The sequence below is a fragment of the Dermochelys coriacea genome, chromosome 2 (genome assembly GCF_009764565.3).
Source record: "Dermochelys coriacea isolate rDerCor1 chromosome 2, rDerCor1.pri.v4, whole genome shotgun sequence".
NCBI lineage: Eukaryota > Metazoa > Chordata > Testudines > Dermochelyidae > Dermochelys > Dermochelys coriacea.
Window position 1 is genome coordinate 211,174,348 of NC_050069.1, and position 27,556 is coordinate 211,201,903.

A 27,556-nucleotide genomic window follows, 5' to 3' on the forward strand; every position below is an offset into this window, starting at 1 on the left:
TGTTGGTGGAGGAGGGTCCCCTGGGCTCTGAATTTTCAGGAGACCGGGTACCACAGGCCCATACAATTCGCTGCCCCTGTGTGTAAGGGCTGCAGACTGAATGTCACTAAATGTGATATAAAAGTTACTAATTCTGCAAGATAAGAGTGATATATAGGGACAAATCGTGACATTCTTACTCAACCCTTTTTCATTCAGAACTCTAGCTAGTGCTGATTGGAATAGCAAGTGCATGAAGACATCAGGATTTGACACTTACTCATCACTTTTAGGTATCTTAGTCATGAAGAATAAATGTCATGTTAAGTTCCATATGGACCTACAACTGAATGGCTCTTTTCCTGTGGAATTTTACAGTTTTCATAATTCAATTAACTAAGTTTCCCTAAAGGTTTTACTCATCATGAAATTTATGAGGGGAATGGCATAACTCTAAAGAGTTTTTGCACATTTTATATACTGTGTTTATGCAAACAATAATCAGGAAAAAAAAATAAGAGTGAAAGCACAGGTATGAGTTATTGCAGCACAATGGAATTATGTGGAGTTACTCTGAGTTTGCACTGAAGTAAACGAGAAGAGAATTTGGCCTTGGAATTAACATAAAACAATTTCCAAAATGAGTATTAGCAGCTAGTATTTTTCTCCAGTCAAAAAAAAAAATAAAAAAAAATAAAAAGTGTTATTCCAGATTAACATTGCAATTGCAAGAACAGAATTTGGCCACATATATTGAAAATGTGACTAGTGCAAAAACAAGCAAACAGCTATTTCCCTTGTGCCATGTAATTCCTGAACAACGAAAGGCGCTTACATGACTCAGTTCACATATCATTGCAATTTTTTTTGCCAAAAAATAACATGAGGGGCCAAGTTGATGCTCATTCTATACATAGACCCATATCAACTTGGAAAAGGGATCTGGGAATCGTTGTTGACAGTTCACGTTCAGTGTGCAGATACCAGCAAAAAAGCAAACAAGATGTTAGGATGCATGAGTGATGGGATGAAAAATAACACAGAAAATATTATAATGCCAATATATAAAATCAATGCTATGCTCTCACCTAGAATTCTTTGTGCAGTACTGGTCACCCCATCTCCAAAAGGATATTGCAGAACCCAAAGAGATTTAAAGAAGAGCATTGAGAATGATCAAGGGCCTGGAAAAACACTTACATGAAAAGAGATTGAAAATGTTGAGATTCCTTACCTTGGAAAGCAGACAAATAAGAGGGGACATGGTAAAAGTATTTACAGTAATGAATGGCCTAGAGAAGGGAGATTGGGAGCCTCTTCTCTCCCGGTCTCATAATACAAGAACAAAGGACATTTAATAAATTGAAAGGTAGCAAATTCAAAACTGATACAAGGAAATAGTTTTCCACTCAAAATGTAATGGAGACCGTGGAACTCATTACCGCATGTTGTCCTGGAGATCAAGAATTTAAGATTCCAAAAGGAATTGGAGGTTTGTGTGGATAACAAGAATATACAGATTTGTCATAGGTAATGCAAAAAAGTTTTACAAGGGGTGGGAACCTCATGCATCAGGGTTTAAACCAATCTCTAGCTATTAGGGATTAGGACGAGGCCCATAATTTTACTGGTTTCATAGTAGCAGCCGTGTTAGTCTGTATTCGCAAAAAGAAAAGGAGTACTTGTGGCACCTTAGAGACGAACAAATTTATTAGAGCATAAGCTTTCGTGAGTGACAGAAATGCATCCGATGAAGTGAGCTGTAGCTCACGAAAGCTTATGCTCAAATAAATTTGTTAGTCTCTAAGGTGCCACAAGTACTCCTTTTCTTTTTGCATAATTTTACTATCAGTCTACCGCCAAGTTTCGTATACTTTTTTTCACTGAAACATGTGGGGCTGGCTATGGTCGGAGACAGGATACTGGACTAGATGGACCATGGGTCTGATCCAGTATCTAGAATCTTTGAGCAATACTCTTCCATCATCACTCCAGCAGCAGCACATATTTTTCTTCATCAGGGATAGGGCAAGGAGGTAGAATGATGAATTGGTATTGGCTGCCTCTTACTCTGCAGTGAAGAAGAACCAAGATGTATATAAGAGCCTTGGCAACATTGGTCCTATTTACGTAGTTGAATGGGGTTTGGCAAACCTAAACATTTTTTTAAACATGCAAGGGGAAAACTATAAGTCTTGACAGAGACTGAACATTTTATATGGTATTTAAAAATAAACAAATAGCCTTCACCACTGCATAGGGCTCAGGGACTGTTTGGCTACTTATTACAAATTGGGAGAACTGATGCAGTTTATCATGTTGATGCTTTTGATACTGCTGCTTTTAGGAAGCTGCCTTCATACTTTCTGCTGCTGGAGTCACAGCACAGTATAGCACTGTACCACAAGAGTCATGCTGTAGAATTGCAAGTGTGTAGCTCAGGAATATATAGATCTGGCTCTAAATTTTGGATCTGTTTTTAGGTGGCAGGAGAAACTGATGAATTAGTAATATTTAGTAATTACCTAGGCTTGGGAAAATAAGATTTTTATCTCCTTTCTCTCTCTCAAGAGCCAGTTCTGTAACTAAAGGGGCTGAATCTGCATAGTTTATTCAATATAAATACCATTTACTCACTAATGAGTACTCCTACTCATGTGAGCAAGTCCTACTGAGTGTGAGTAAGAGTTGCAGAATTGGGACGATAATGTTGTCTAAGGACATTTTTAACCTGTGAAGGGGAAAAGTTTTAGTTTTGTGTCTGTGAATTCATGTAGCTTGCTCATTTGGGCAATCTTTTTTTTTTTTTTTTTTTTTTGCATTCTCTGCACAGTTTTGGACTCTTGCACTTTTCCCAACACCCCAATCAGAGGAAGCTGAATATCTATTTTGTATAAATCAGAAAAATCTCAAATTACAATACTTTATCTAAATTTTCTGATAATCTGTTTTAGTGTAGAGTACAAGTCTAAATTAAGCCCTAAATCTTTTGTAATTCTTGCATAAATATTCACGATGGAATTCTACGGTGTATGAAGGAATTGACTTGAGTTCAGAATAGTGCTGAGTTTTCAAAGAAAACTGATAAGATGAGCTGCTATTCTTCACAGTAAAACACTGTAATAGGCAATCTTCAGAAAAAGGTGTACAGAATTTTGTTTATGTATTGGTGGACATTATTTTTTAGCATTCAAACTATTTTGCTACAATAAAATTAAAGAGATGCATAACAATGAAAAGACAACCAAGATTTTTAAAATTGTGTATGAATAGAAAAACACAAACAATAGGGAAGCTAAGAAAAAGAAAATAAGAGTGCTGTAGATGAAGATGTGAAAATTTGCTGTGTCAAGTCAGGTTGCTATTATGAAAAAGCAAATGGCCCATCATGCTCACTGTTATAGACTAAGAAAGGATGAGCCATTTAGCATATCCTTGATACACATCTTCACAGCCACTTTCTCCAGTTTATAATTGTAATTTAAAATGTTGATTTAAAAATATTGACAGTCCTACCAACAACCCATTATGGATATGATAGTAACATTAATAAGAAAAAACAATGAAGACTCCTTGTGGCACCTTAGAGAGTAACAAATGTATTGGAGCATAAGCTTTTGTGGGATATAACCCACTTCATGAGATACATGGAGTGGAAAATACAGTAAGCAGGTATAATATACAGCACATGAAAAGATGGGAGTTGCCTTACCAAGTGGGAGGTCAGTGCTAACTAGGCCAATTCAATCAAAGTGGATGTGGCCCATTCCTAGCAGTTGACAAGAAGGTGCGAGTATCACTCCATGCATCTGATGAAGTGGATTATATCCCACAAAAGCTTATGCCCAAATAAATGTGTTAGTCTCTAAGGTGCCACAAGAACTCCTTGGTTTTTTTACTGATACAGACTAACATGGCTGCCCCTCTGAAACCTGTCACCATTAATAAGAAAGTTAATTCATTTCCCTAGCCACAATCACTAGGAGGCATCAGTAACCACCATACTTTGGCAAGTTTGGATTGATTTAGGGAAGAGATTGTCCCAAGTTGAATAATTATCAAGAGTGAAATCCATTACATTTTCTGCTATAAATTTACTAACTTCACTACTGTGTTGTCAAACACAAACTAAGCTTGATTCACTAAAGAAACAGGTTCCAATATGTAATTTCTCACCCTAAATGTTGGATAAGGCAGGATGCAGAGTTTCTGTAGCTCAGAGTACTACTTATTTCTTCTTGCAGACTGGACCCCTGTCTCAGTGTGGACTCACCCCTGCCTTTCCCTTCAGTTTAGTCTCTTTTGTCACTTCAGGTTCTTTCAGCAGTCTTCTTCTTGGGTAGGCCATGAAGAAGAGTCTGGGATGCCTTCTTTCCCAGCATTAAATAGAATTTACATAAAGCAGGAAGCCTTTTCTTTCCCAAACTTGACCTCCCCCTCCTGTTAGTGGAAAATTACTTGAAATCCAAGATAATGTTTAGTAGTAGTGTCACAGCTAGTCTCAGGACAGCTCTCAGGAAGGAGAGAGATTAGTATCTTCAGAGTCTTGTTGTTTCTTCCTAATGGACCATCAGCCCTGTCTGGATTTTTCATTGTTGTAGCTGAAGGACTAGTTGTGGGAGATACCCAAAGCAGCACATTTGAAATATAGATACATGGTTAATATTCCTAACTTCAGATACAGAAATGATACCAGCATACAAATTGGATAATCATGTTTAGTAAATCATCACCGTTCCAATGATATCTTACATGAGCCACCTTGCAAAACATATATTTGTTATGTGATATCCATATCTTAAGCATATTTTCATAAAGAATATGTAGTGTAATGTCACAGTCTCAAAACAAATGGGAGAGCATGCAGTATGACGCTCCTTTCGCTTGGTTGTGAAAGGAGCAGCATGTACTTCCCAATGTCTATCATCAGCTGTTTGAGAAGAGGGAAAGGAAAGAAAAAAGAGCCCTGGCAACATCAATATTGTTGGTCACATCCCTTTGTGACCATGTTGGTCATATTAGCCAGCTTCAACTCAAGAAAGCTAGGTCTGCATTGTTTGGATGCATATGCCAGTTGGAGAAAGAAGTTCCTTTCACCCTCTTTCAGTTGCTGTCTAAGTGCCACCTACATAGGAACAGCCAGTACTTAATTTTTAATTTTACATGATACATAATATTTTTTTAAGAGTTGGACAAAATTTCCCAAATTAAAGTCCCATATTCCAAAGAGGCATTGTCTGTTTGGTATCAGCACAATAAAAAAAGCAATGACAGTGACTCCGGTGTATTCAAAGCTACCCTGCTGAGGGACTAGTAGCAAAAAATGCTCGTTTTCTTCTTTCCAATAACTTTGTAATAGTTAAATGGTCTTCTTACTACTGTTTAACAACAAGACAGAACTTTATAATTTTGAGTATTGTTTGTAGCTGGTATTGGCTCAGTATTAGAAACTGCTGCTTTTAGAAGACACATTCCTAAAAGCTGAATTGAAAAAAATGTTTGTGTTTAATTAATTATCTGACCTGTATCTGCAATAATTAAAGCTTCCTTTTGTTTATTTCTGCGTGGCACTGACACTATACTCAACTATCCAATTTAATATCATTGTGAAGAGCAGAAGCAGAACAAGTAAGAAGAGAGCAAGGCAAATTATTCTCTGCAAAAAATGATTATCAGAATACCAGGGCAAAATGTAATGGATTTTCAAGTTCTCTCTTGTTGCATTTAAGACCATCATATTTGGTTAGAAAGGGGATTGTCTGAATAATGTTATCAGTAACAGTGAAGTGTTGCTTAACTTGATAAAGTTGTAGCCTTTTTAAATTCTGTTGTGCTGCCTTCTTTACATATTTATAGCTATATTTTATTTCAGCTACTTAGTAGAGTGGTTTGATTTTGGTCTATAAAAATTACACTGTAACATAAACCTTTGGGGGGTATTTCCAGGCATATTTCCCTCACTTTCTCCTCCTGTATAGCCGTAACTGTGTTGTAGGTTATTTTTCAGTCAGTATCTTCAAATCAATTCAGATTAGTAAAAAGAAACTGGTAACCGTTTAACAGGGGCATCTTTGCTTTGGTTTAAGTCTTTTCTCATATTTATTAAACCAATACCTGTGATCCATTGGTGCTTTGGGCTGCTTCAGTAGCATGGGGAGACATTAGAGTTCAAGAACAGCAATGCATCTCAAGTCTTGGGGACAGTAATAAGAATAATCTCTCACTCAAGTCACTAATTGTGTGACCTGGAAGTTTTCAGGCTTAATCACTATTCATTCATTTATGTTTAATGCCTTAATAATTGATACCACATCTAGTAAAGGGATTGGGGAACATAAAAATGAGCTGTTGAAAAATGAACTGCAGTATGAGTTATATCCTACCATCTTATCCTTCAAACTTGTGGAAGTGAAAAACATGTCCCATATTCCTCGAGTTAAAACTTGGGGAGTTGTCTCCTCAAGTGGGAAGAGTGTGGGGGCTAGCCAGGGAATTCTGTGGATTCTCTAGAAGTCCACGGGGGATGATCTGCAGCCTATACTTGTATAGGGTCATCCACTCCATGTTAGACTCTGGGCTTCTCTTCTCCACTAAGAGAGCCATGTTGCCATTGGCTCTAACCCTATGCTTACAAACTACAAGCTTGCAACTCCTCTTGCAGAGGAGATATTGCTAGTTCCACTGACCGTAACCTGGCACAAATTTCCACTAGAAAATTCCTGTTCCACAAAGAAAAGCATCCCACATCCAACTGCTGCTTCTTGGCTCTCCTCAGTTCCTGTGGAGTTCCAGTCCTGTCTCTCTTATGTGGAGAGACTTTGGTGGTGAAAGTTGCCAAGGGAAGCATACCAGAGAGGAGTGGCTTCCCTTCTTGCACAGAGTTGGTGTCTATTCTGTCCCATTTTGCTCCTCTCTGAATCATGTAACCAAGGCATCATATGGGACTCTGCCTCAAACAGAAGTTGGTTTAAACAGATTGATGATTAGTACCAAAAAAGGTTTGGTTGTATATTCTTCTTATGCCTCAAACACCATATTGAGAGCTTTCGTTATCATGCACATTTACTATGGTGTATTTATTGCTTATGGCAGCTCCCAAGGAGCAGCAAGAGCAGTAACCCATTGAACTTAGGCCAAGTCTATACTAAAAACTTGGGTCGATTCTGCTGTGTTGCTCTGGGGGTGTGAAAAATCCATAACACTGAGTGATGTAGGTAAGCTGATTTAACCCCCAGTGTAGACAGTGCTGGGTCCATTCACCTAGCTACCACATCTTAGGGAGGTTGATTATAGTGAGAGGAGAACCCCTCCTGTTGCTGTAGTGAGTGTCTACACTGCTGCAGCAGAGCTGCTGCAGCATTTCTAGTGAAGACATAGCCTTATGCTTTCTCTGTCGTGCATCTTAATGAAGCTTTAAAAAGCCGGAAATTGTCTTTAGAATTAAATATTTCAGTAGCTGCAAGCTAGTCACAAACTTTGTAATAATTGCCTAACCAAATAAAGGAAAACTGGGAGGAACAAAGAAAAATTAGAATGACACTTAAAAGGAAACGATTAAATAAAAAATTTACGAAGCAGAGAATTCAAAAGAAATGGCATCAGACCTCTGTTCAAAGACTACTTTCAATGCAAGCTGTATCTATATACAAAAAGTTTCCTTTGAAAGTAATCCCTCTTTGTACAAAAGTCTGTTGTGCCATTTCAAAAATATATATGCATGTATTTTATTTTCACTGTTTGCTGCAAATCTTAGAAAAGATCCCAAGAAAAATCTACCCAAGATCCATAAACCTGGGAATGCTGGATGCCCCATCATCTCAGGCATTGACAGCAGGATTGTCTGGCTATGTGGACTCTCTCCTCAGGCCCTACGCTACCAGCATTCCCAGCTATCTTCGATACACCACTGACTTCCTGAGGAAACTACAATACGTTGGTGATTTTCCAGAAAACACCATCCTAGCCACTATGGATGTAGAAGCCCTCTACACCAACATTCCACACAAAGATGGACTACAAGCTGTCAGGAACAGTATCCTCGACAATGTCACAGCAAACTTGGTGGCTGAGCTTTGTGACTTTGTCCTCACCCACAACTATTTCAGATTTGGGGACAATGTATACCTTCAAGTCAGCGGCACTGCTATGGGTACCTGCATGGCCCCACAATATGCCAAAATTTTTATGGCTGACTTAGAACAACGCTTCCTCAGCTCTCGTCTCCTAGCGCCCCTACTTTACTTGCGCTACATTGATGACATCTTCATCATCTGGACCCATGGGAAGGAGGTCCTTGAAGAATTCCACCAGGATTTCAACAATTTCCACCTCACCATCAACCTCAGCCTGGACCAGTCCACACAAGAGATCCACTTCCTGGACACTACGGTGCTAATAAGTGATGGTCACACATAAACACCACCCTATACCAGAAACCTAGTGACTGCTACACTTATCTACATACCTCCAGCTTTCATCCAGACCACACCACACAATCCATTGTCTACAGCCAAGCCCTAAGATACAACCACATTTGCTTCAGTCCCTCAGACAGACAAACACCTACAGGATCTCTATCAAGCATTCTTAAAACTACAATACCCACCAGGTGAAGTGAAGAAATAGAGTGACAGAGCCAGAAGGGTACCCAGAAGTCACCTACTACAGGACAGGCCCAACAAAGAAAATAACAGAACGCCACTAGCCATCACCTACAGCCCCCAACTAAAACCTCTCCAATGCATCATCAAGGATCTACAATCTATCCTGAAGGACAACCCAGCAACCACACACCACACAACAGAACCACTAACCCAGGAACCTATCCTTGCAACAAAGCCCACTGCCAACTGTGTCCACATATCTATTCAGGGACCATCATAGGGCCTAATCACATCAGCCACACTATCAGAGACTCATTCACCTGCACATCTACCAATGTGATATATGCCATCATGTGCCAGAAATGCCCCTCTGCCATGTACATTGGTCAAACTGGACAGTCTCTACGTAAAAGAATAAATGGACACAAATCAGACGTCAAGAATTATAATATTCAAAAACAGTCAGAGAACACTTCAATCTCTTTGGTCACTCGATTACAAACCTAAAAATGGCAATTTTTCAACAAAAAACTTCAGAAACAGACTCCAATGAGAAACTGCTGAATTGGAATTAATTTGCAAACTGGATACAATTAACTTGGGCTTGAATAAAGACTGGGAGTGGATGGGTCATTACACAAATTAAAACTATTTCCCCATGTTTATTCCCTCTCCCCTCACCCCCCACTGTTCCTCAGATGTTCTTGTCAACTGCTAATGGCCCACCTTGATTATCACTACAAAAGGTTTTTTCCCCCCCCCGCTGTCCTGCTGCTAATAGCTCACCTTAAGTGATCACTCTCGTTACCGTTTTCAGAGTAGCAGCCGTGTTAGTCTGTATTTACAAAAAGAAAAGGAGTACTTGTGGCACCTTAGAGACTAACAAATTTATTTGAGAATAAGCTTTCGTGAGCTACAGCTCACTTCATCGGATCTGATGAACTGAGCTGTAGGTCACGAAAGCTTATGCTCAAATAAATTAGTTAGTCTCTAAGGTGCCACAAGTACTCCTTTTCTTTTTGCAAATACAGACTAACACGGCTGCTACTCTGAAACCTATAGTAAGAATGTCTACCATTTAAAATATGCTATAACAGTTTTAATGTCAGAGGATGTATTCCCAGGACAGCACTGGGAGCTTCTTGAATTTGATCTTAATTCAGTGTTTGGTTATGAAAGAGGAGATAATTTTATGTTAAATATTGTGTTCTGTTACATCATGCCAATAATATACTTAGACACATGCTGCTACTTACTGTGAAATATGATGTTGATCAATACAGAGGGGTACTACAGCAATGTCTAGAGAGGATTTAACATATGGGCCATATCTGTCTGTCTGTTCTGAGCCATGTCATGTAAAATAATCTGGATAAACTGGAGAAATGGTCTGAAGCAAATAGGATGAAATTCAATAAGGACAAATGCAAAGTACTCCACTTAAGAAGGAACAATCAGTTGCACACATACAAAATGGGAAATGACTGCCTAGGAACAAATATTGCAGAAAGGGATCTGGGGGTCATAGTGGATCACAAGCTAAATGAGAGTCAACAGCGTAACACTTTCCAAAAAAAAAAAAAAAAAAAAAAAAAAAAAAGGAAACCTAATTCTGGGATGTATTAGCAGGAGAGTTGTAAGCAAGACACAAGAAATAATTCTTCTGTTTTCGTCTGTATTGATTAGGCCTCGATTAGAGTTTCAGGAAAGATGTGGACAAATTGGAGGAAGTCCAGAGAAGAGAAACAAAAATGATTAATGGTCTAGAAAACATGACCTATGAGGGAAGATTGAAAAAAATTGGGTTTGTTTAGTGTGGAAAGAGAAGACTGAGAGGGGACATAACAGTTTTCAAGTACATAAAAGATTGTTACAAGGAGGAGGGAGAAAAATTGTCCTCTATAACCTCTGAGAACAGGACAAGAAGCAATGGGCTTAAATTGCACCAAGGGAGATTTAGGTTGGACATTAGGAAGAAATTTCTAACAGTCAGGGTGATTAAGCACTGGAATAAATTGCCTAAGGAGGTTGTGGAATCTCCGTCATTGGAGATTTTAAAGAGTAGATTAGACAAACACCTGTCAAGGATGGTCTATATAATACTTATTCCTGCCATGAATGCAGGGGACTGGACTAGAAGACCTCTTGAGGTAACCTTCCAGTCCTATGATTCTGATTCTATGTACTCAAAAAAAACAACAACAACAATCAAAAAACCATGAAGGACTTGGAAATAGTGGAATTACCGGTACATTAAGCATAACTGGGCATCATTTCCACCCCACCCCACCCACTCAAAAGCTTACACCCTGTGTATGTCCCTCAGGTTTAGGAGCTTTCATAAGGCATGGCTGGAGAATAGCCATTCTGCTTGGTCTAATCCCACCTCGAAAGAGCAGGGAAGCAGTTGTACAAGATAATGCTGATTCTCTCATCATTATCTTACATGGAAATCCCCTTCATGATGTTTGGTTTTGAATGAGGTGTAAGTGAACAGACATGCTGTCATGGGGAATCAAGTACATCTCAGGAGGGTAGTCCTTATTTACACTCCTCCACCTTACGTCCCGGCAGCTGTGTGGACATGCCTCAGAACTCTTAGGAGCATTGTGCCCTCCTCCTGTACTTCTGAGGACACATCCACTCCAAGAAGGTATCCTACTAGTTGTGATAATGATTCAGAAACTCTGAGTTTAAAAACCCATGGGACCCAAATATTCTGTCAGTTGCACACGTGCACATTGATTTCAGTGGGAACTGGCCATGCACAAGTGATGGGAGAATCAGGTCCAAGGAGTATCTTGGCTCTGCCTTGTCTTTTTTAATGTGTAGGGGATGATTTGGCCTTCAGTCCTGATATCAGGAAATCTCCCATTTAAGTCAATGTGCATGAAGGAGCTGCCGAAATACTGCATGCTGTATAGCTGACAGGAGTGTTCTATTCAGCTTGTATCCACTTTCATATTCTCATGTGATAAAATAATTGATGCTAGACTGTTTGTTTTATTTTTAGAAGTGATGCAGTACATTTACTAAAACGTAGAGAGGAAATTCCTAATATCTAATATCTTATAAAAGAAAAAGAAATTCATTTTCACATTAAGCTATGCAGGGCAATAGTCTCTCGTCCATTTTTAGACAAGTAATGATTGCTTTATTAGTTTGTACAGCAAATATGTTCCTATAGGATGTATTACATTTTTGGATAACTTACGGGAATAGGAAGTGAATTAGTTTGATTTTGTTGCATGCCTGAAAGTTTTAGAAAAATCCTGAGGCTTATATGATAAGTGAGGGGGAGGGAGGAGGAGTAGAATTTCATGTTGTTGTACTGAGTTGTGAACTAGTACAGTTTACTACCCAAAGACTTGATGCAAAACAAATACAGTGGATAGAGCTATTATTTAAATGAATGACTTAGCTTGCTTTGTTAAAATACCACCAAAGCCAAAAGGAGGAATGTAAGAGACAGAGAGAGCTTTGGTTACATTATTAAATAAAGATTAAGAAAAAATTCCAAAAGCTTAACACTGCAAACAGAAGCTTAAAATGATACTCAAAACTGGTGAGCTACCAGTTGCTTTTTGGATCCCTGTCAATGTATATACAAATTCACTACTTCGACTCTTTCAAATTCCCCAAAACAGTTTAGTCAAGCCTGTGGTAAGGTTGCTTTGCTGAAACTACTACAAGAGTGCCAATTGGGATGTTTTTCCACCAAATGCATCCGATGAAGTGAGCTGTAGCTCACGAAAGCTTATGCTCTAATAAATTTGTTAGTCTCTAAGGTGCCACAAGTACTCCTTTTCTTTTTGCCAATTGGGATGGTTACTTTTTTGTGTGACGTAAGCACCTTTTTACTAACCACGGGATAGAGACTAGATAGTGATTTCACATATGCTCCTGCTTTAGAAGGATGAGTCATTCACTAAATACCTACAGTACCAGCAGTCTAGAAAAGAAGAGATTTTTAATGGGCTTTTGTCTGTCCATCTTCTTGCCATAAACTTTAATAAACTCTTTTGGAAATGACCTAACTTACTACATTGATGAAATATCATTTTAAAGCTCACAATGTGAAAAGATGCATAAAGGAAGTGTAAAAATTTTTATTTAAAAACCTACAATGTATAGCGTTATCCAAAGAGTCTGATTCAGTCTTTTCTGATTTACAAGTAATGTAAACGTTTAGGGTACCACTGTGACACAAAAATCTCATGTTCTCAGAGACAGCATAGTGTGAACTGTTCCAAATTTACAATGACTAAATAAATAATAAATTTCTTGGGCTTGAATCCTCTGAATATTTTAACAAGTCATATTTCTGACATGCAGACTAGCAGCAATAGGTGGCCGCCTCCTCACCTCTGTAACTTACTGTACTTTGGGATTCTTTTGTTTTTTCTCTGCAGAGACCCTCCTTGATGACTTCCTTCTCACGTACACAGTCTTCATGACAACTGATGACTTATGCCAGGCATTGCTGAGACAATATCCTTCATTAACTGAAAGAGTTATGTATTTATAGTCCTCATCTTCTTTCCTACAGGAGTCACAACCCCTCCCAGGACTCCAGAGAATGCAATGTGGATATACTTGTATACCATGTCAAGGGAACATTGCATCCTGCTCCCCTTCATGGCACTGAAATAGCCCCAGCTGATTGATTGATTGATTAGGAGAGAGCTCTGAGCCTCATCTCATACCTATCTTCATTTGGGAGATTTATACACCCTTTGGTGTGACTATATAAAAGACCCTAGCCCGTGTGGAGGAGGCTTCGTTTATCCACCTCTGTGCCTTCACCCCGATGTGTATTTGCTCAAGGGCAAGTGTCAATCTGGTCCTAATTTGCTATACAGTATTGTGTTAAGTAGGTTTACCTCAATATTAATCCATGTATAAGAGAGGTTAAAAATGAAACTGGCATAGGGACTTTTTAAATTGTGGTTGTGGAATATGCTATAAATTCAAAGAGTTGCTTAATAGATAATATATCTAGTTTTTGTTGATCCACAAGTAGTGACCACATTTCGTTTTCTTCCCTAAAAATTAGTAGCAAGCTACCACAAAGAACAGAAGGAAGGAAACCCCTCCTTAAAAATGTATGTCTTGGCCAGTTAGACTGTATGAAAAATGAAATATTGTAACTAAGCCAGAGGTGCGCAAATTATGGCCCACAGGCCACATCTGGCCCGCGGGACCATCCTGCCTGGCCCCTGAGCTCCCGGCCAGGGAGGCTAGCCCCCAGCCCCTCCCCTGCTGCCTCCCTCCTCCCCACAGCCACGCCGCCGTGTGGGTAGCACGGCTTGTGCCCGCCCACCTCCAAGGCTTTCCAATAAGCCTGTCCTGCCGCTTTGGTAGGAGGAGGGGGAATTGGATAAGGGGCAGGAGGTCCTAGGGGGCAGTCAGGAGACAGGGAGCCGGGGGGGGTTGGATGGGGGTGGTGTCCCGGGAGGAGGGGGGATGGGAGGGTTGGATAGAGGGTGGGGTCCTGGGGGGACAGGTAGGGACAGGGGTCCTGGAAGGGGGTGGTCAGGGGACAAGGAGTGGGGGGGGAATGGATGGGTCGAGGGTCCTTAGGGGCCTGTCAGGGGGTGGAGGTGTGGATGGGGTCAGGGGACAGGGAGCAGGGGGGGCTGAATAGGGGGGTGGGGTCCTGGGAGGTGGCAGGGGACGGGGTCTCGGGAGGTGGCAGTCAGGGTGCAAGGAGCAGGGGGGGTTGGATGGGTCGGGAGTTCTGAGGGGGGGAAGTCAGGGGACAGGAAGTGGGAGGGGGTGGGGCCAGGCTGTTGGCAGAGGCACAGCCTTCCCTACCGTTTCACAACCCCAATGTGGCCCTCGGGCCAGAATGTTTGCCCACCCCTGAACTAAGCCATATAATCAAACACAAAGAAAGTGTAGACAAAGTTCTAAAACAGTGTTATCTCCAGAACTCCTTTGGAATATCTGTATGAAATGGATCTTAATAGTTCATTGACTATCATTTTCTTGGAAATGATGCAATAAATGACATTTCATATTTCCCATTATATCCCATAATGAAATGTGCCACAAGAGGATAACTTTTTTTAAAGTTTTATCTTATTAAAAATAGCCATCTGGATGTTTGGGAGGATAAATTATGCTTTTCTCACACACACGGTAAACTATAAACTATACAGTATGTATGTGTGTATAGGGGTTGTACCTATGAATGCTGAAAAAAGTGGGCTACTGCCTAATTATATATAATGACCCATACAAAGAGAGGCCTGAGCTGTGGAGTTTATACTGGGATTTGGATACAAAACTGAAATCTCTGAAAGTTCAAGTATGTGTAGATTGGCATTCTGTTCATTACCCAGAGAAACTCAAACTAGAAACTTCAAATCCAGATTTGGATCTGAACTACCCCAAAATTCAAGCAGTTGCAGACCAGGTGTTTTGTTTCGTGTGTGTGTGTGTGTGTCTCTCTCTCTCTCACACACTCACACTCACACAAGCCTACATTAAGAGAGCATTATAGTTGCAGGGCTAAGCACCCAAAAATCAGAAATTCCAATACTATGGTTGAACGTGCAATATTATTTCTGTCCCATGTGCCATGGTACAGTCTTTAATTATGTGATCACATATATACACTTGTTACTCCTGGGGGAATTTTGCGCCACTGCGCATGTGCGGAATTCATGTCACCTACAGATTTCTTTGCTTTCCCATAGAAATATGACTTTCTAACAGGGCAGCAAAGGGAAGCTGCAAGAGAAGTCATGCACCACTCCCTAGCAGAGCAGGTATGTCATTTCAGGCACCCGGACCAGCTGGCAGAGAGGTAAATCACTGTGGGGCTGGGGACACCCCAGCCAGTGGCTCCTACCCTGAGCCAGGATCAGCTGCTAGTCACAGCTGGGCTGGAGGCAGGAAAGGATGGGACTTCGTCTTCCCCTGCAAGGAGTGGCTGAGGCTGTGTCAGACCCACCCCCAGAAACCTCCCCTAGCTGCAGGAAGCTCAGCATCCTCCCCTGCTTCCTGCCCCTATCGCTCTCAACTGTGGGGAGAGGGGTTACTATATGGGTAGGTGCTCCCCCCATCCACCCAATCCCCATACCCAGACTCCCCGTCAAGCCTCACCCGGTACATCCAGAAACCCCCTAGCCCTCCATACCTGAACCGCACCCCACTGAACCTCTATCCCTGTATCTGGAGCCCCCCTGCACCCAGACCCCCTGCCTCCAGACCCCCACCCCTACACCAAGACCACACCCCACTGAGCTCCGTGCACTCAAACCCCCACCTTGCATCCAGGGGGCCTCACATCTGAGCTCTCACATCCAGACCCCCACACCACTTCCCCCTAACTAGCTGCCCCCAGACCTCCACACCACCAAGCCCCACTCCCCCAGCACCCAGCCCCCCTCACTCAGCCCCTCTGCTGAACCCCAGCCACCTTCACCTGGAAGCTCCTATAGAGTCCCATTGCCCCTGCACCTGGAACCCCCCCAACAGGCCTCTCTCCAGATCCCCCACACACTTAGACCCCCCCACTGAGCTGCCTGCAGCCAGATTGTCCCACACGGAGTCCTCTCACCCCACACCTGGATTCCACCCACACTGAGCCCCTCCACACTTGGATCCTGTCTGATTGAGCCTGCCCCACTCTTGGTGTGCCTGGTGCAGATGGGCAGGGCCCCAGGGTGTTTCTGGAGCAGGCCCAAGCCTTGTGCTGTGGGAGGGTCAGGTGCAGCCTCACAGCTGAGTCCGTGTCCTGGGAGTGCAGGGCAGGGAGGCTTCAGGGTGATCTCCCACCTTCAGCAAGCTAGTGGCTTGTGCTCCCCACTGCCAGGCTGGAGCCTCTGCATTTATTTATTGACAAATAAAACTTGCAGAATTTTAAAATATTGTGTGCAGAATTTTTAATTTTTTGGTGCAGAATGCACTCAGGAGTAACTTGTACGCAGAACTGCAAAACATTATATATTCCATTGTAGTATGTGACCACATAACTGAAGACTGTATTGTAATGCAAAAGTTCATTAAGACAGAGATAAGATTGAGTTCAACCTCAACATGTTCGTTTCCTTATTCTTTTTGTTGCTTATCTGTGTACAATTGTCAAATTAATACAGTTTTTCTTGTCCCATGTAAACACACACATGCATGTATATAATATACCTGTGTACATTTATGCGGACACATTAGTTTAGCTTCCTTTATCTTTTCATGTTCCTGATTTGAATTAAACAGTACAATTAATAGTTTTTGTAGAGGGTATACTTCATTATGAATTGATTTAAATCCTTCTTCCTTCTATCTGCAAATAGCCATACATGACAACAATAGTGAACATCCGGAGGAGTTAAATGAAAAGGGTAGTTAGTGTTCCTACATCTACAAAATATCAATTATAAATTTAAAATACAATATTTGAAACATGAATGAAACCAAAGTTGCCTACCCCTCCTCCCCCCAACCCTGAGCAGCAATGGGACAGTTCAACCCAGTGCTTTAAAAAAAAAAAGTTTTATTCGTTGGTTTATACTGACATTTACAAAATACTATTACAAAATTAGATTTAAACTTACCCAGACTATGCTTCCTCTGATACAGACAGCTCCTAAAAATATTCACATCTATATAATTTACAGATTTTAATGTGTCGTAAGGGGAAAATAATTGGTGTATATCTTACAACCTTTTAATGATATGGTACTATATATTCTGTATCCCACTTTAAAGATGGAAAACATGTTTTTTCAGGAAAATGTTCCACTACCTCCATATGATGCGGACTGTTTGTTTTAATTGGCTTGTTGCTGTAAAATGAACTGATTTGTTAAGTTTCAGTTTTTATAACATGATGCACAAAAGTGTGCAAACAAATGATTCTCTATACTTGAGGAAAGAAAGAATGGGTGAGAGGCAGTAATAAGTAGATTGTGTGATGCGGCAATTTTCTCCTGTTGCTTTTATTTGCATTGTGACTTGGGGGGGAAAATGGTCGAAATTGATCCCTTTTACTTTTTTTAAAATAATGTGTTATTTCTGCTGATGCATAATTATATATTGGGGAACAAAAAGAATTCCTATGCTCCAAAATGTAATGTTTGTATTTAATGATGCATTGTCCTGCTTCCAACAGTAAATCATGTTTGCATCTATATCAGTTGCAGAGAAAAGATCAGACTCAACGTTGTGCAATTCCTTTTAAATTGGTTTTCCTTTTATAGAATTGTGTCCCCAATCTATAAAGAAGAAATATGTTCAGGTAGCAATGAGGCTCAGCTGATGTTTCTGTACTGTGTATTTCATTCCTAAAAGTTGATAACCCTTCTAAACTACACAGGATAAAGTACTTAAGACTATATCGTATAGTGAAAAATTCTGCACTGCCAGGGGGATGGATGATTTGACCTAATTGTTCTTTTCCACCTTTAATTTCTACATTTTAATGATACCCCAGGCTTCTGTTCCTTAACCTATTGTACCTATTGTGCTAAGAATGATCAAGGCAAGGAAGAAAATGCAGATGTTCCCTGTAGAAAACGAAAAGTCTTGCATTTGGTGTCTCAGTGGACTTCTCTCTACAAAGACTGGTTACATGAAGATGAGCATTTAAAGCAGTTTTTAAAGGTACTGTATTACTCACTGATGCACTTTAATACTATAAATAACAAATACTTAGGTATATGTGTTTAAAATCCCAAATAAGAAAAATATTGGGCATAATTTTTCTTACCTTTGAGATCTTTTATACTAGATCAGTGATTAGGGCATAAGTCCTCTCTGCCAATAGATGGAAACAGTATGACCAAGCGACCTTCTACATATAATGGGCTTAATGCCTCATTGATTTTTAAGTTTCAACTGAATATCTGTTATGTGAGACGCTGGAAGTAAACACTGAGTTCTAATACGAAACTTTGTACAAGGGTGGGTAATCTTTAAAGGGAGGAGCTCTGGACTAATATTTTGAAGAAAAAAATTAACAGATAAAGGAAATATCCACAGGTGTACTCATGTTCTTTACCAGTCCAGAGCTTCCCAAATCAGGGTTCCAAATAACATAGACTGGGGGACAGCATTTTATGCCCCTTTCAGCAAACACTGCATCAGCCTAACACTGAACATCTATTCTGTACTGTTTGACAGGTGCTCGTGGATACCCTAGTAGCTCCATTATGCATTTTGAGAAAGAAGGGGCCTCTCTACACAAGCACATACTGTATGGCACGTATGTCAGTGCACACTAGGAACTTTTAGCGCAGATCAGCAGGGCCCACATGGATAGTTAGTGAGCGGCATGCTGGAGAACTGTAGATTTACATTCCAGCTTGGTGCACAGTAAGTGCTTGTGTAGACATGCCCTAAATTTCTGCCTGCCTAATGATCAAGGAGTGTTCAATCTGTCTGTGTGATGCATTCGTCTGCACCAGCAGGGTGTAACTTCTAGTGCACACTAGTGTGTCATGCATTAAGTAGCCTATGTGGACCCTGCTGGTGTGCACTAAAAGTTACTAGTGCATATTAATGTAATCGCTGTTTGAAATGGAACTACATTAACACATACTAGGGACCAGCAGAGTCCATATGGGCTAGCTACTGCATGATACACTTTTGCACACTAGAATTTACACCCCTGTGATGTGGACTCTTGCATACCCTCGCATAGACAAGCCCTTACTGTCCTGTCTCAGTGATTTCTAACTGCAGCTGTAGCTTGATTGTCATTAAAATAGTAATGCTGTGCTGGGCCTAGATCTGTCTATTTCCTACTTCTGATGGAAGGAAGGAATTCTCTTGGGAGACTGCCTGAGCTCCTTCTCCTTTCCTGAAGTAAAACTCTTTACCTTCATTTAGGGACTTGGTTGGGGGCACTTTCTGTTATGGATTCACTTATGGTAAACTTAAGAAACCTGCAGTGCTAAACTAATCTTGGAGAAAGTTTTGGGCTTCTTTGCTATTTGAGTTCCTTGTGACTGGTGCAGAGCACATAGAAGTAGGGGCCCCAGGGTTTCTGCTCTAGGGACATTCCATGTGTAAAACAGTGCTAGGAGTTGGGCACCAACTGCACCAACAATGGGGGATTTACATTTTATTAAATGTTGGTTTATATTGTAAGCCCGTGGGGGTAGGGGCTGTCTCTTTGTTCGGTGTTTATGTACAGAGCCAAGCACTTTGGGCCCCAATCCCTGACTGTAACTTAAGGCACCACCACAGTACCTCTACTGCTACTACTAATGTTCAGTTGGTCTGAATTGCACCTGAAAAAATTGAATATGAAATTGCAGTCCAAAATTATTTATGCCCACAGTTTGTGAAGTTGGGCTGATAATTTGGCCTTTAGTATATGATCCCCATTTGTTAGCCAGGAGAAACTCTGTATAAACTTCTGGATGGTTACAGAAGATCAAAGAGAAAATGTTTCCCTCCATAATGACTTCAAGTGTCAAAGTCAATATAATTTGTTTACTTTATATCTAAGGTCAAATGTCTTCCATAATTAGTTGAGAAGGGTTTGAATAATGACATTCAGGAAATGCAAAAAATCAAGAACATAAGATTTATTTGCTCATTAATTTGAGACTAGGAGCATCTTGTCATTTCCATGTGAGAGATTTTGGGACTAGAAAATTTTTGGATGTAAATGCAGAAATTAAATGAAAATACTCCTAATTTTAGTAGTTAAATCAATTGATTAATTATTATTACTGTCATTGTTTTGATCGTGTGGTGATGGTGTGATCTATTTTCATGTTTAAAAGTAGATTGGTATGAGCTAAACCAGGTTTAAAGTAACAAACAAAAGTGTCATTTTAAATCTTTCCACAGACTGCTGACACCTTAGTGCTATCCTTTATTTATGGTGTGCAAAGAATACTTCTCTGTACAGTAGCCAGACACTGACTGGTTTAGTTATTTAAACAGGAACTGTCTGGATTACAGGACCCATTTTAAAACATTCCTGGAATTTATTTTATTAGGGTAATGCTTCATTTGATGGAGGCTGCTGATACAATGTATAATATTTCTTTCAGTCATCAGATATGTGCAGATACCATTTTTTATTTTTCCAGACAATATACAGAAATGTGTTAGATGATGTATATGAATATCCCATACTCGAGAAGGAATTGAAAGAATTTCAAAAGATACTTGGAATGCATCGTCGTCAGTAAGTATTGATTATTTTGGTCAACCCTCATTTTTTTGGGTATAATTTACTTTTTTTATTTACATTTTTCTTTAGCACAGAGAAAGACAAAAGGATAAGTAATATAACTACAGTACAAGGAAAACAACAGCCATGGTGTTGTATAAATAACCTTTCTTTTTACATAAAGCAAAATTAGTCCAATTTTTCTCATGTTGTACAGTAAGGTACTATACAATTACTCCCATTAATTTTGGTGAGACTACTTGTGGAGTAGAGTACTACTCAGTGTGAGTAAGTGTGGCAAAATATGACCCATTTGTCACAGTTATTTTTAGTAAAAGTCACGGACACGTCACAGGCAATGAACAGAAATTCATGGAAGCCTGTGAGCTGTCCCTGACTTTTACTAAAAATAACTGACAAAATGGGGAGGCAGGAGGGTCCAACACCCACCGCTGCTGGAGCTTCGGGTGCCCCCTGCCGCTCGCAGCAGCTTGGAACTCCTAGATGCCCTCCCCCATCCTTCTCTACCCTGCAGTGACTTGGAGCTGTGGGGCCCCCATCGGCTGGCTGCCCTGGGGCTGAAGTGGAAAATGTCACAGAGGTCTCTGGAAGTCACAGATTCTGTGACTTCTTGACCTCTATGACAAAATCTTAGCCTTACCAGTAATTAGCAATGAATTATTTAAAATAACTGATACAATATACTGTATTGTTTGTGAGTGGGCAGGACTTCTTTTACCAGGAAACATTTACTCAACCCTCTTTTGCAACTAACATGGCAAGTTTGTTCTTCAATACCAATTATATTTTTTAAAGACATTTTAATGCATATGTTTCAAGTAAGTAGAATTTTTGTTGTTGTTACTTTATCATGTTGAGATCAAAGAGAGCTTTGACATTGACTGTGACCAGTTCTTATCCCTAGGGATGAATCTCTTATTTGTTTTCTGTAGTATCAAATAAGTTTGCAGCACTTATATTTTCATCCCAGATTATATGATTAAACAAATGGGTTTCAATCTTTTAAATGCAAGTCGTTATCCAGCAGTTGTTACTCTTGTAGCCTTAAAAGTCTGTTTTGCAATCACTCATACCATAAAACTTTCACAGTTTGGTGTAATTGGATATTTAGATATTTTACATTCAAATATGTGAAATCATTGTTTATATGGACTATCTCACTTTTCCCAAGGTTTGCTACGTTTCTGTGATTGGTTAAGCTTCCGAAGGGGGTCACTAGGTCAGAGGTAGCCTGAGCGCTTGTCTACATGTAGAACTATTCGGGAACACCTATTATTGAATAACTTGATGTTGTGGACTCTCATATTCCAAAACAAGAGTTACTTGTTCTTATTTAGCTTAACTGTTCTAGAATGTGTGTGTCTACACATGGAGTTATTCAGGCATAGCTGTTACTGAATAGCTGTATATATAGACAACCCCTGAGTTTAAAGGAATTTTAACAAAAACAGAAATGGGTCCCAGAACTCCTGACTCGAGTTCCCTGATCTGACCACTAGTCCATGCTCTGTCTTGTACTGGCATATAAAAATGTGAATGTTCACAGTGAATCACTTTGCCAAGTACACTGTGCGCACTGAAATATATTAAAGGACATTGACAGGATGCACCTTTTGTAAATGTACACCTCAGCTGGTGTAAATCTGCATAGTTTCGCTTTACATAAGCTGAGGATCTGGCCCTAAGGCTTTTAGTGTAGTATGCTAGGGCTTGATCCTATGACCTACTAACTTCTTCCTGGGTGCAACTAGGTGACCTCAACTCGCACTGAAGGAACTCTGCACTAACTTTATAGTGAATATATTATGTTATAAACTTTTGGCTGGCTGCAAATTCCTTTTCTAATCTTTGGATAGAATGAGTAACTCAAATTATCCCTTTGTTTCAGCACCGTAGATGAATATTCACCTCACAGAAAGGTAATATAGGATACACATATTTGACTTTTACATTGCTTGCTTGCTCATAACCTCTTCTCTGCCTAATTAAAAATGACTATTGGCCAAAAACATGACAGGACATATCCGAGAGTCTAGGCCTGCAGTGCTGCTAAAAGCCTTTTTTCCCTCTGCCAGCATAGCTCTGGTTTCAGCTGTATGTGCTGACCTAAAGTGGCTGTGACATTATTAGCATTTTAACAACATATTTTGAGATATCAGAATTCAATAGGAGCCTAACAGCATACTCTTTCCTGGCTGGATAGATACAGGTTTGAATTCAGGAAGACAGACACAAACAAATCAAGCAAAGACATTGGCTACAAATGTCAGGTAGTCAGTCAGAGTAAAGGGAGTTGTGTTGTGACAGGGACACACACATACAGAGAAACATGAATTTGTGCCTATTTAACTAGAAGGAAAGGATGCAAAAGGGGGGTGTCAATATAAGCGCGGTGAATTGCTGTGCTCATGAAATTCACTGGACTGAAGTTGAAGTGTGTAATAAGCTTAAAAATGTTATTTTGGAAATGTAGAAAGCAGAAAATGAGATTGTAGAGAAATTGCTGACTAGGCCAATTGACAGTTGCTATTTAGGACCGTATGTAAGAAATGAACTGTGAATGTGATTAGAGTCTCTTGCAATGTTTGCACTGCTTAGCCTAGACATGTTTAACTTCCTCAGAATTCCCCATCTCTACTGTTGTTGTTAAGTAAGGCAACTCCCACTTTATTTGTCCAAGAATGGATGGGTGGATTTCCTATGAACACATTTTGGCTAGACTTATCTAGAGCATTCTACATGCAGTTATTGCTTTGTAAAGGGCAGGAACACATACATTCATTGTTCTTTTTTATTTATTTATCCCTTCTTAGAATAAAGCCTTTTTCCACCAATTCAGTCTCAAGGAGAACTGGCACCAGCACAAAGGCACCATGAATGAAACAGAGGAAAGTAAGTATGATTTAGAAGCATTAGAGGAAAAGCTCAGTGCAACACCTCTAAATATTGGTACAAAAATATTTTTTTGTAAAGGCTTCCCTTAAGGAACATTTTCAATTACAAACTTACAAGTTCTGAATAATAACCTGGAACCGTAAAAGAAGAAAGATCTAATGCAATGAGAATACATTTCTGTTTCATGCCTTATCCTGGGCTTCAACAGTAAAATGATGTCTCAGGGGCCCCTTTTTTCCTCTCTTCCTTCCCCACCCCAGCATCTCAGTAATAAAGGTATGTGACTCACAGGAGTGCTGGCAAAAGATTGGACTTTATTTCCAGGCTCTTGATATGGCTCCAGATTGCAAAAGGTTAATATTCCTATCACCTGTGGGCTCCTGCTCCAATATCCATTCTTACAATCTTCTCCCCCAAAACTTGTTTGCAAGTGGAATGCAACACGCCCCCTCACATTAATATCATCCACTACAAAATGCACTTCGCCTTCATTGTTGGTAATGCAATAATAAAGTGAAGCATTATGCATTGCCAGCTTTATGGGAGTGAGGGAGAGAGGACAATTATATCATGGCTTCAGATTGTTGTGTGAGATGAAACTTGTGTATAGAGACATTAGACCCATGCTTAAGGAGAGAACACGAGAGTGAAGTCCCTCACTTTATTAAGTCACTCCTGCAACATTTTCTAGTCCACATTGGTAACTGAAGGTCCAAAAACTCTACAAGTTCAACTCAGATCAGAGTATAATTAATGCCTATTTATGGTTATCAGAACTGTGCTCTTTAAATATTCAGAGACGTATTTCCCTGTGGTGCTCTCTAGGATTACCTTAGAGCTCTCTAGGGTTACCTTATGACTTGTGGCTTGACGTTCAGATTTGTTGGGATTTCAGGCCCACAAGACAGCCTCTAAAAATTTCATGGTGAGATCCTCACCCCTGCTCTGGCTCCTTTATGACATATAAAAGGGCCAGAGTGGTATAAAGGGGCCCTCAAAGCCCCATATGCAGCTGGAGGAAGATTCCCTTGAAGTAGGAACTGAAGCAAACAGTCATAAGACTTCCACCCTTGGAGTGCCAGGATGGGGCGCTGTGGTCAGGAGGGACATGTCAGGGTTGTGGATGCTGCAGATAGTGCTACAGTCCATAGGGCATCCTGGGGAGGCTGCTGTAACTTACACAGACCTCCAGCTCTAAATTATGTCTAAATTAGTCTAAATAATGCTGGAGGCCTCTTTGGCCCAGGGAGCAGCCCAGGATCAGACGAGTGCAAAGGTGATTTAAAACTAACTTAGTCCACACCCTACTTCCCCTAGACTCTGAGTTCTGTTCTGTACTTCATAATGTAGGTGCAGCATGGCATCTCTAGGCTTTCAGTGGCTCCATAGCAGTAGCAACCACAGATCTGACATTCAAAATACGAGTGGGGAATAAAGTTTGGGCAGGCCATAAAGGTGACAGTTCATGAGTACCTGACATCTAGGGTGGTCCAGATCCATTTAAAGTAAGGGAGACGTTATTGGCCCAATTTAAAATTAAAGATTGTGTTTGCTGTTAGTCCCCCGTCACTGCCCCTTCCCCTCCACCCCCAATGGCAGAGAATCCTGGAGGAGGGGAAGACATTTCAGCCAAGAGGAAAATCACTGGCTTTTCTGGTAACCATTTTAGGTAGGCAGGTCTGATAACACTTTCCATGGGGAAGTCAAATAATCCTGTCATTTCCCACCACCCCCCCCCCTTTTTTTTTTAACAGCTGGTATCATAGAGATGATGTGTACCTTTTCATGACTTTTAGCTATTCCAAAGAGAGATTCTGTCACAGGATGAACACTTGATTTACTGCCTGCCAACAGAGACAGGCTAACAAAAAAATTCTTACATCAACCGCCTGAGATGTTTTTAAGGGTTTTAAGGGTTAAAATTTAAGGTTCTCTCTCCTCCTCTACTTCAAAACAACAAAATTGTGGTTTTTCACTAGAGTAAAGTTGCTGACCAACATCCTCTAGTGTAGCATAAGTTAATGAAAATGCCTTGCAGTTGGAAAGGTTTGTGAAGCAGAGGCAGAGCTATTGTTGTATATATCTGTCAGTAGAGACAAAAGAAATCTCATTTGTAGAAGAGAGAAAGGATCATCTCTATACTTTTGTGTCTGTCTGTCTGTCTAGGAAAAAAGACTAAATTATAGGTTAAAAAAACAATGTTTAATGAAGCACCAAAGTGAGTACAAAATAAAGATCATTCTGGTAGTGAGCTTCATTGACAGATAATGTCATTTTTGAAATACTGATTATACATGTCTGGTGATATGTTTCTCCTCTCTTACATTACTACCACAATCCACATGACTGACTAAGATTTCAGTTCTGCAAAACCTGGGTGCCTGAAATTTTGTAACAGAAACAAAAGAAGTACTAACTGAGCTGATCATATGATAATGCGGTTACTGTCATGCCAGACAAACCCATTTCAAGATAGACCTTTGAATTCTTTCTCCTTAGACCAGCTGAAAGGTTATTACTGAGAGTTATTGAGTACCTGATTCTCCCTTTGACTTCAATGGAAGTTACAGGCACTTGGGCAGTTCTCCAGATCAGTCCCTTAAAGGTGTGATGCACATGTTCCAGAAAAGGAGCTGTACTTGAACTAATTATACTGCTGTTAGAACAGTCCCCACGTCTGCTAAGATACTATGGTGATGTGCATGTGATTTGGATGGCTAGCTAGGTAAATTAGATAGATGGATTGATTGAGGAAGATTAGAGAGAACCACTCTTAGAACTTCAAAGGTGAAGTTCAAAATAAGCAAGGTGGAAGATCTGAAGTATACAGAAAGAATTATGATTCTTCTGATCCTGAAAGAAAGGAAGCAAAAAAATATCAACATCTGAGCTTGAAAAAGAAAAAGAGAGAAGAGGAAACTTGTCTTCAAAGTATCCAGAATAAAAGTGTTAGAGAATACCTGCTCTGCAGTAAATACCTACAGGAATTCTAACTGTATGTTGGTAAAGCACTATACTGTTCTTTATTATGTCCTTGTGATTTCCTGGGGAGAGGAGGAAGGGAAAAATGATAATGTTTGTGTTAAGAGGTTCGTGTGCCTGTAGGTCAATGTACTGCAACAGTAGCTCCTGCTGTCAAAGATTATTATCAAACAGAATAACAGAAACAAGGCATTGCCACAGTTTGGTTTGTGAAATTCTTCCACCTCCTAGTAGTATGTGTCCTCATCTATTTATGGACATTTCTTTCTTCCTTTGTGCAGTTTTCTGCCGTGTGTATATAACAGAACATTCCTATGTCAGCGTAAAAACTAAAGTATCCACTTCAGCTCAGGAGATACTGAAAATTATAGCAGAAAAAATCCAGCATGCACAGGAGGACCTGACTCTGGTTACCATCACATTCTCCGGGGGTAAATAATTTTCACTCATCTAACCTTTTACTGTATCTCATCTATAAAGAGATAGTTGAGATTTTCAAGTGCAAGGATGTAACTGTTCCAGTATGGGTCCACAGCTGGATGACCATAGTAACGATGAGCTGCCTACCAGAGCGTTGTTTCCATGACAACAGCTGATTCTTGGGTAGAGTAGGATATTTCATTTCCTCACCCGGATTGGAGTGCAAAGGACTTTCAGTGATTAGAAATGTTATAAGGTTTTCCACAGATAAGCCTCCTAGTTTCATATTTAAATGAACTTGGGAAGGTCTTGAGGTATGACTTGCCTTAAAATGAGGATGAATAGCATTGTGTGCTAGAGGGATAAGTTATGAATTTTTTGTAATGGGTGGATGAGGGAGGGGTAGAAAATGTGTAAAATGTAGCTATTTGGAGCAACCCAAGTAATATTTTCTCTGATTAAAGGCTGTTGGGATTATCCTAATTTGTAGCTTTTTTTTTCTTTCTTATTTTAGTTG

At 40.1% G+C, this 27,556-nt stretch overlaps 1 protein-coding gene across 7 annotated transcripts in view; it reads left to right on the plus strand.

Moving 5' to 3' along the window:
• RAPGEF5 (Rap guanine nucleotide exchange factor 5) overlaps positions 1 to 27,556 on the plus strand; it is a 223,941-nt gene that overhangs the window by 159,988 nt on the left and 36,397 nt on the right. For all 7 annotated transcript variants that reach the window (XM_038390291.2, XM_038390290.2, XM_043509198.1 and 4 more), the window contains 6 exons: positions 12,995 to 13,073; positions 18,050 to 18,194; positions 20,639 to 20,736; positions 22,631 to 22,661; positions 23,556 to 23,634; positions 26,901 to 27,050. In XM_038390291.2, coding sequence (XP_038246219.1) covers positions 12,995 to 13,073; positions 18,050 to 18,194; positions 20,639 to 20,736; positions 22,631 to 22,661; positions 23,556 to 23,634; positions 26,901 to 27,050 — 582 coding nt within the window. The remainder of the gene's footprint in view (positions 1 to 12,994; positions 13,074 to 18,049; positions 18,195 to 20,638; positions 20,737 to 22,630; positions 22,662 to 23,555; positions 23,635 to 26,900; positions 27,051 to 27,556) is intronic.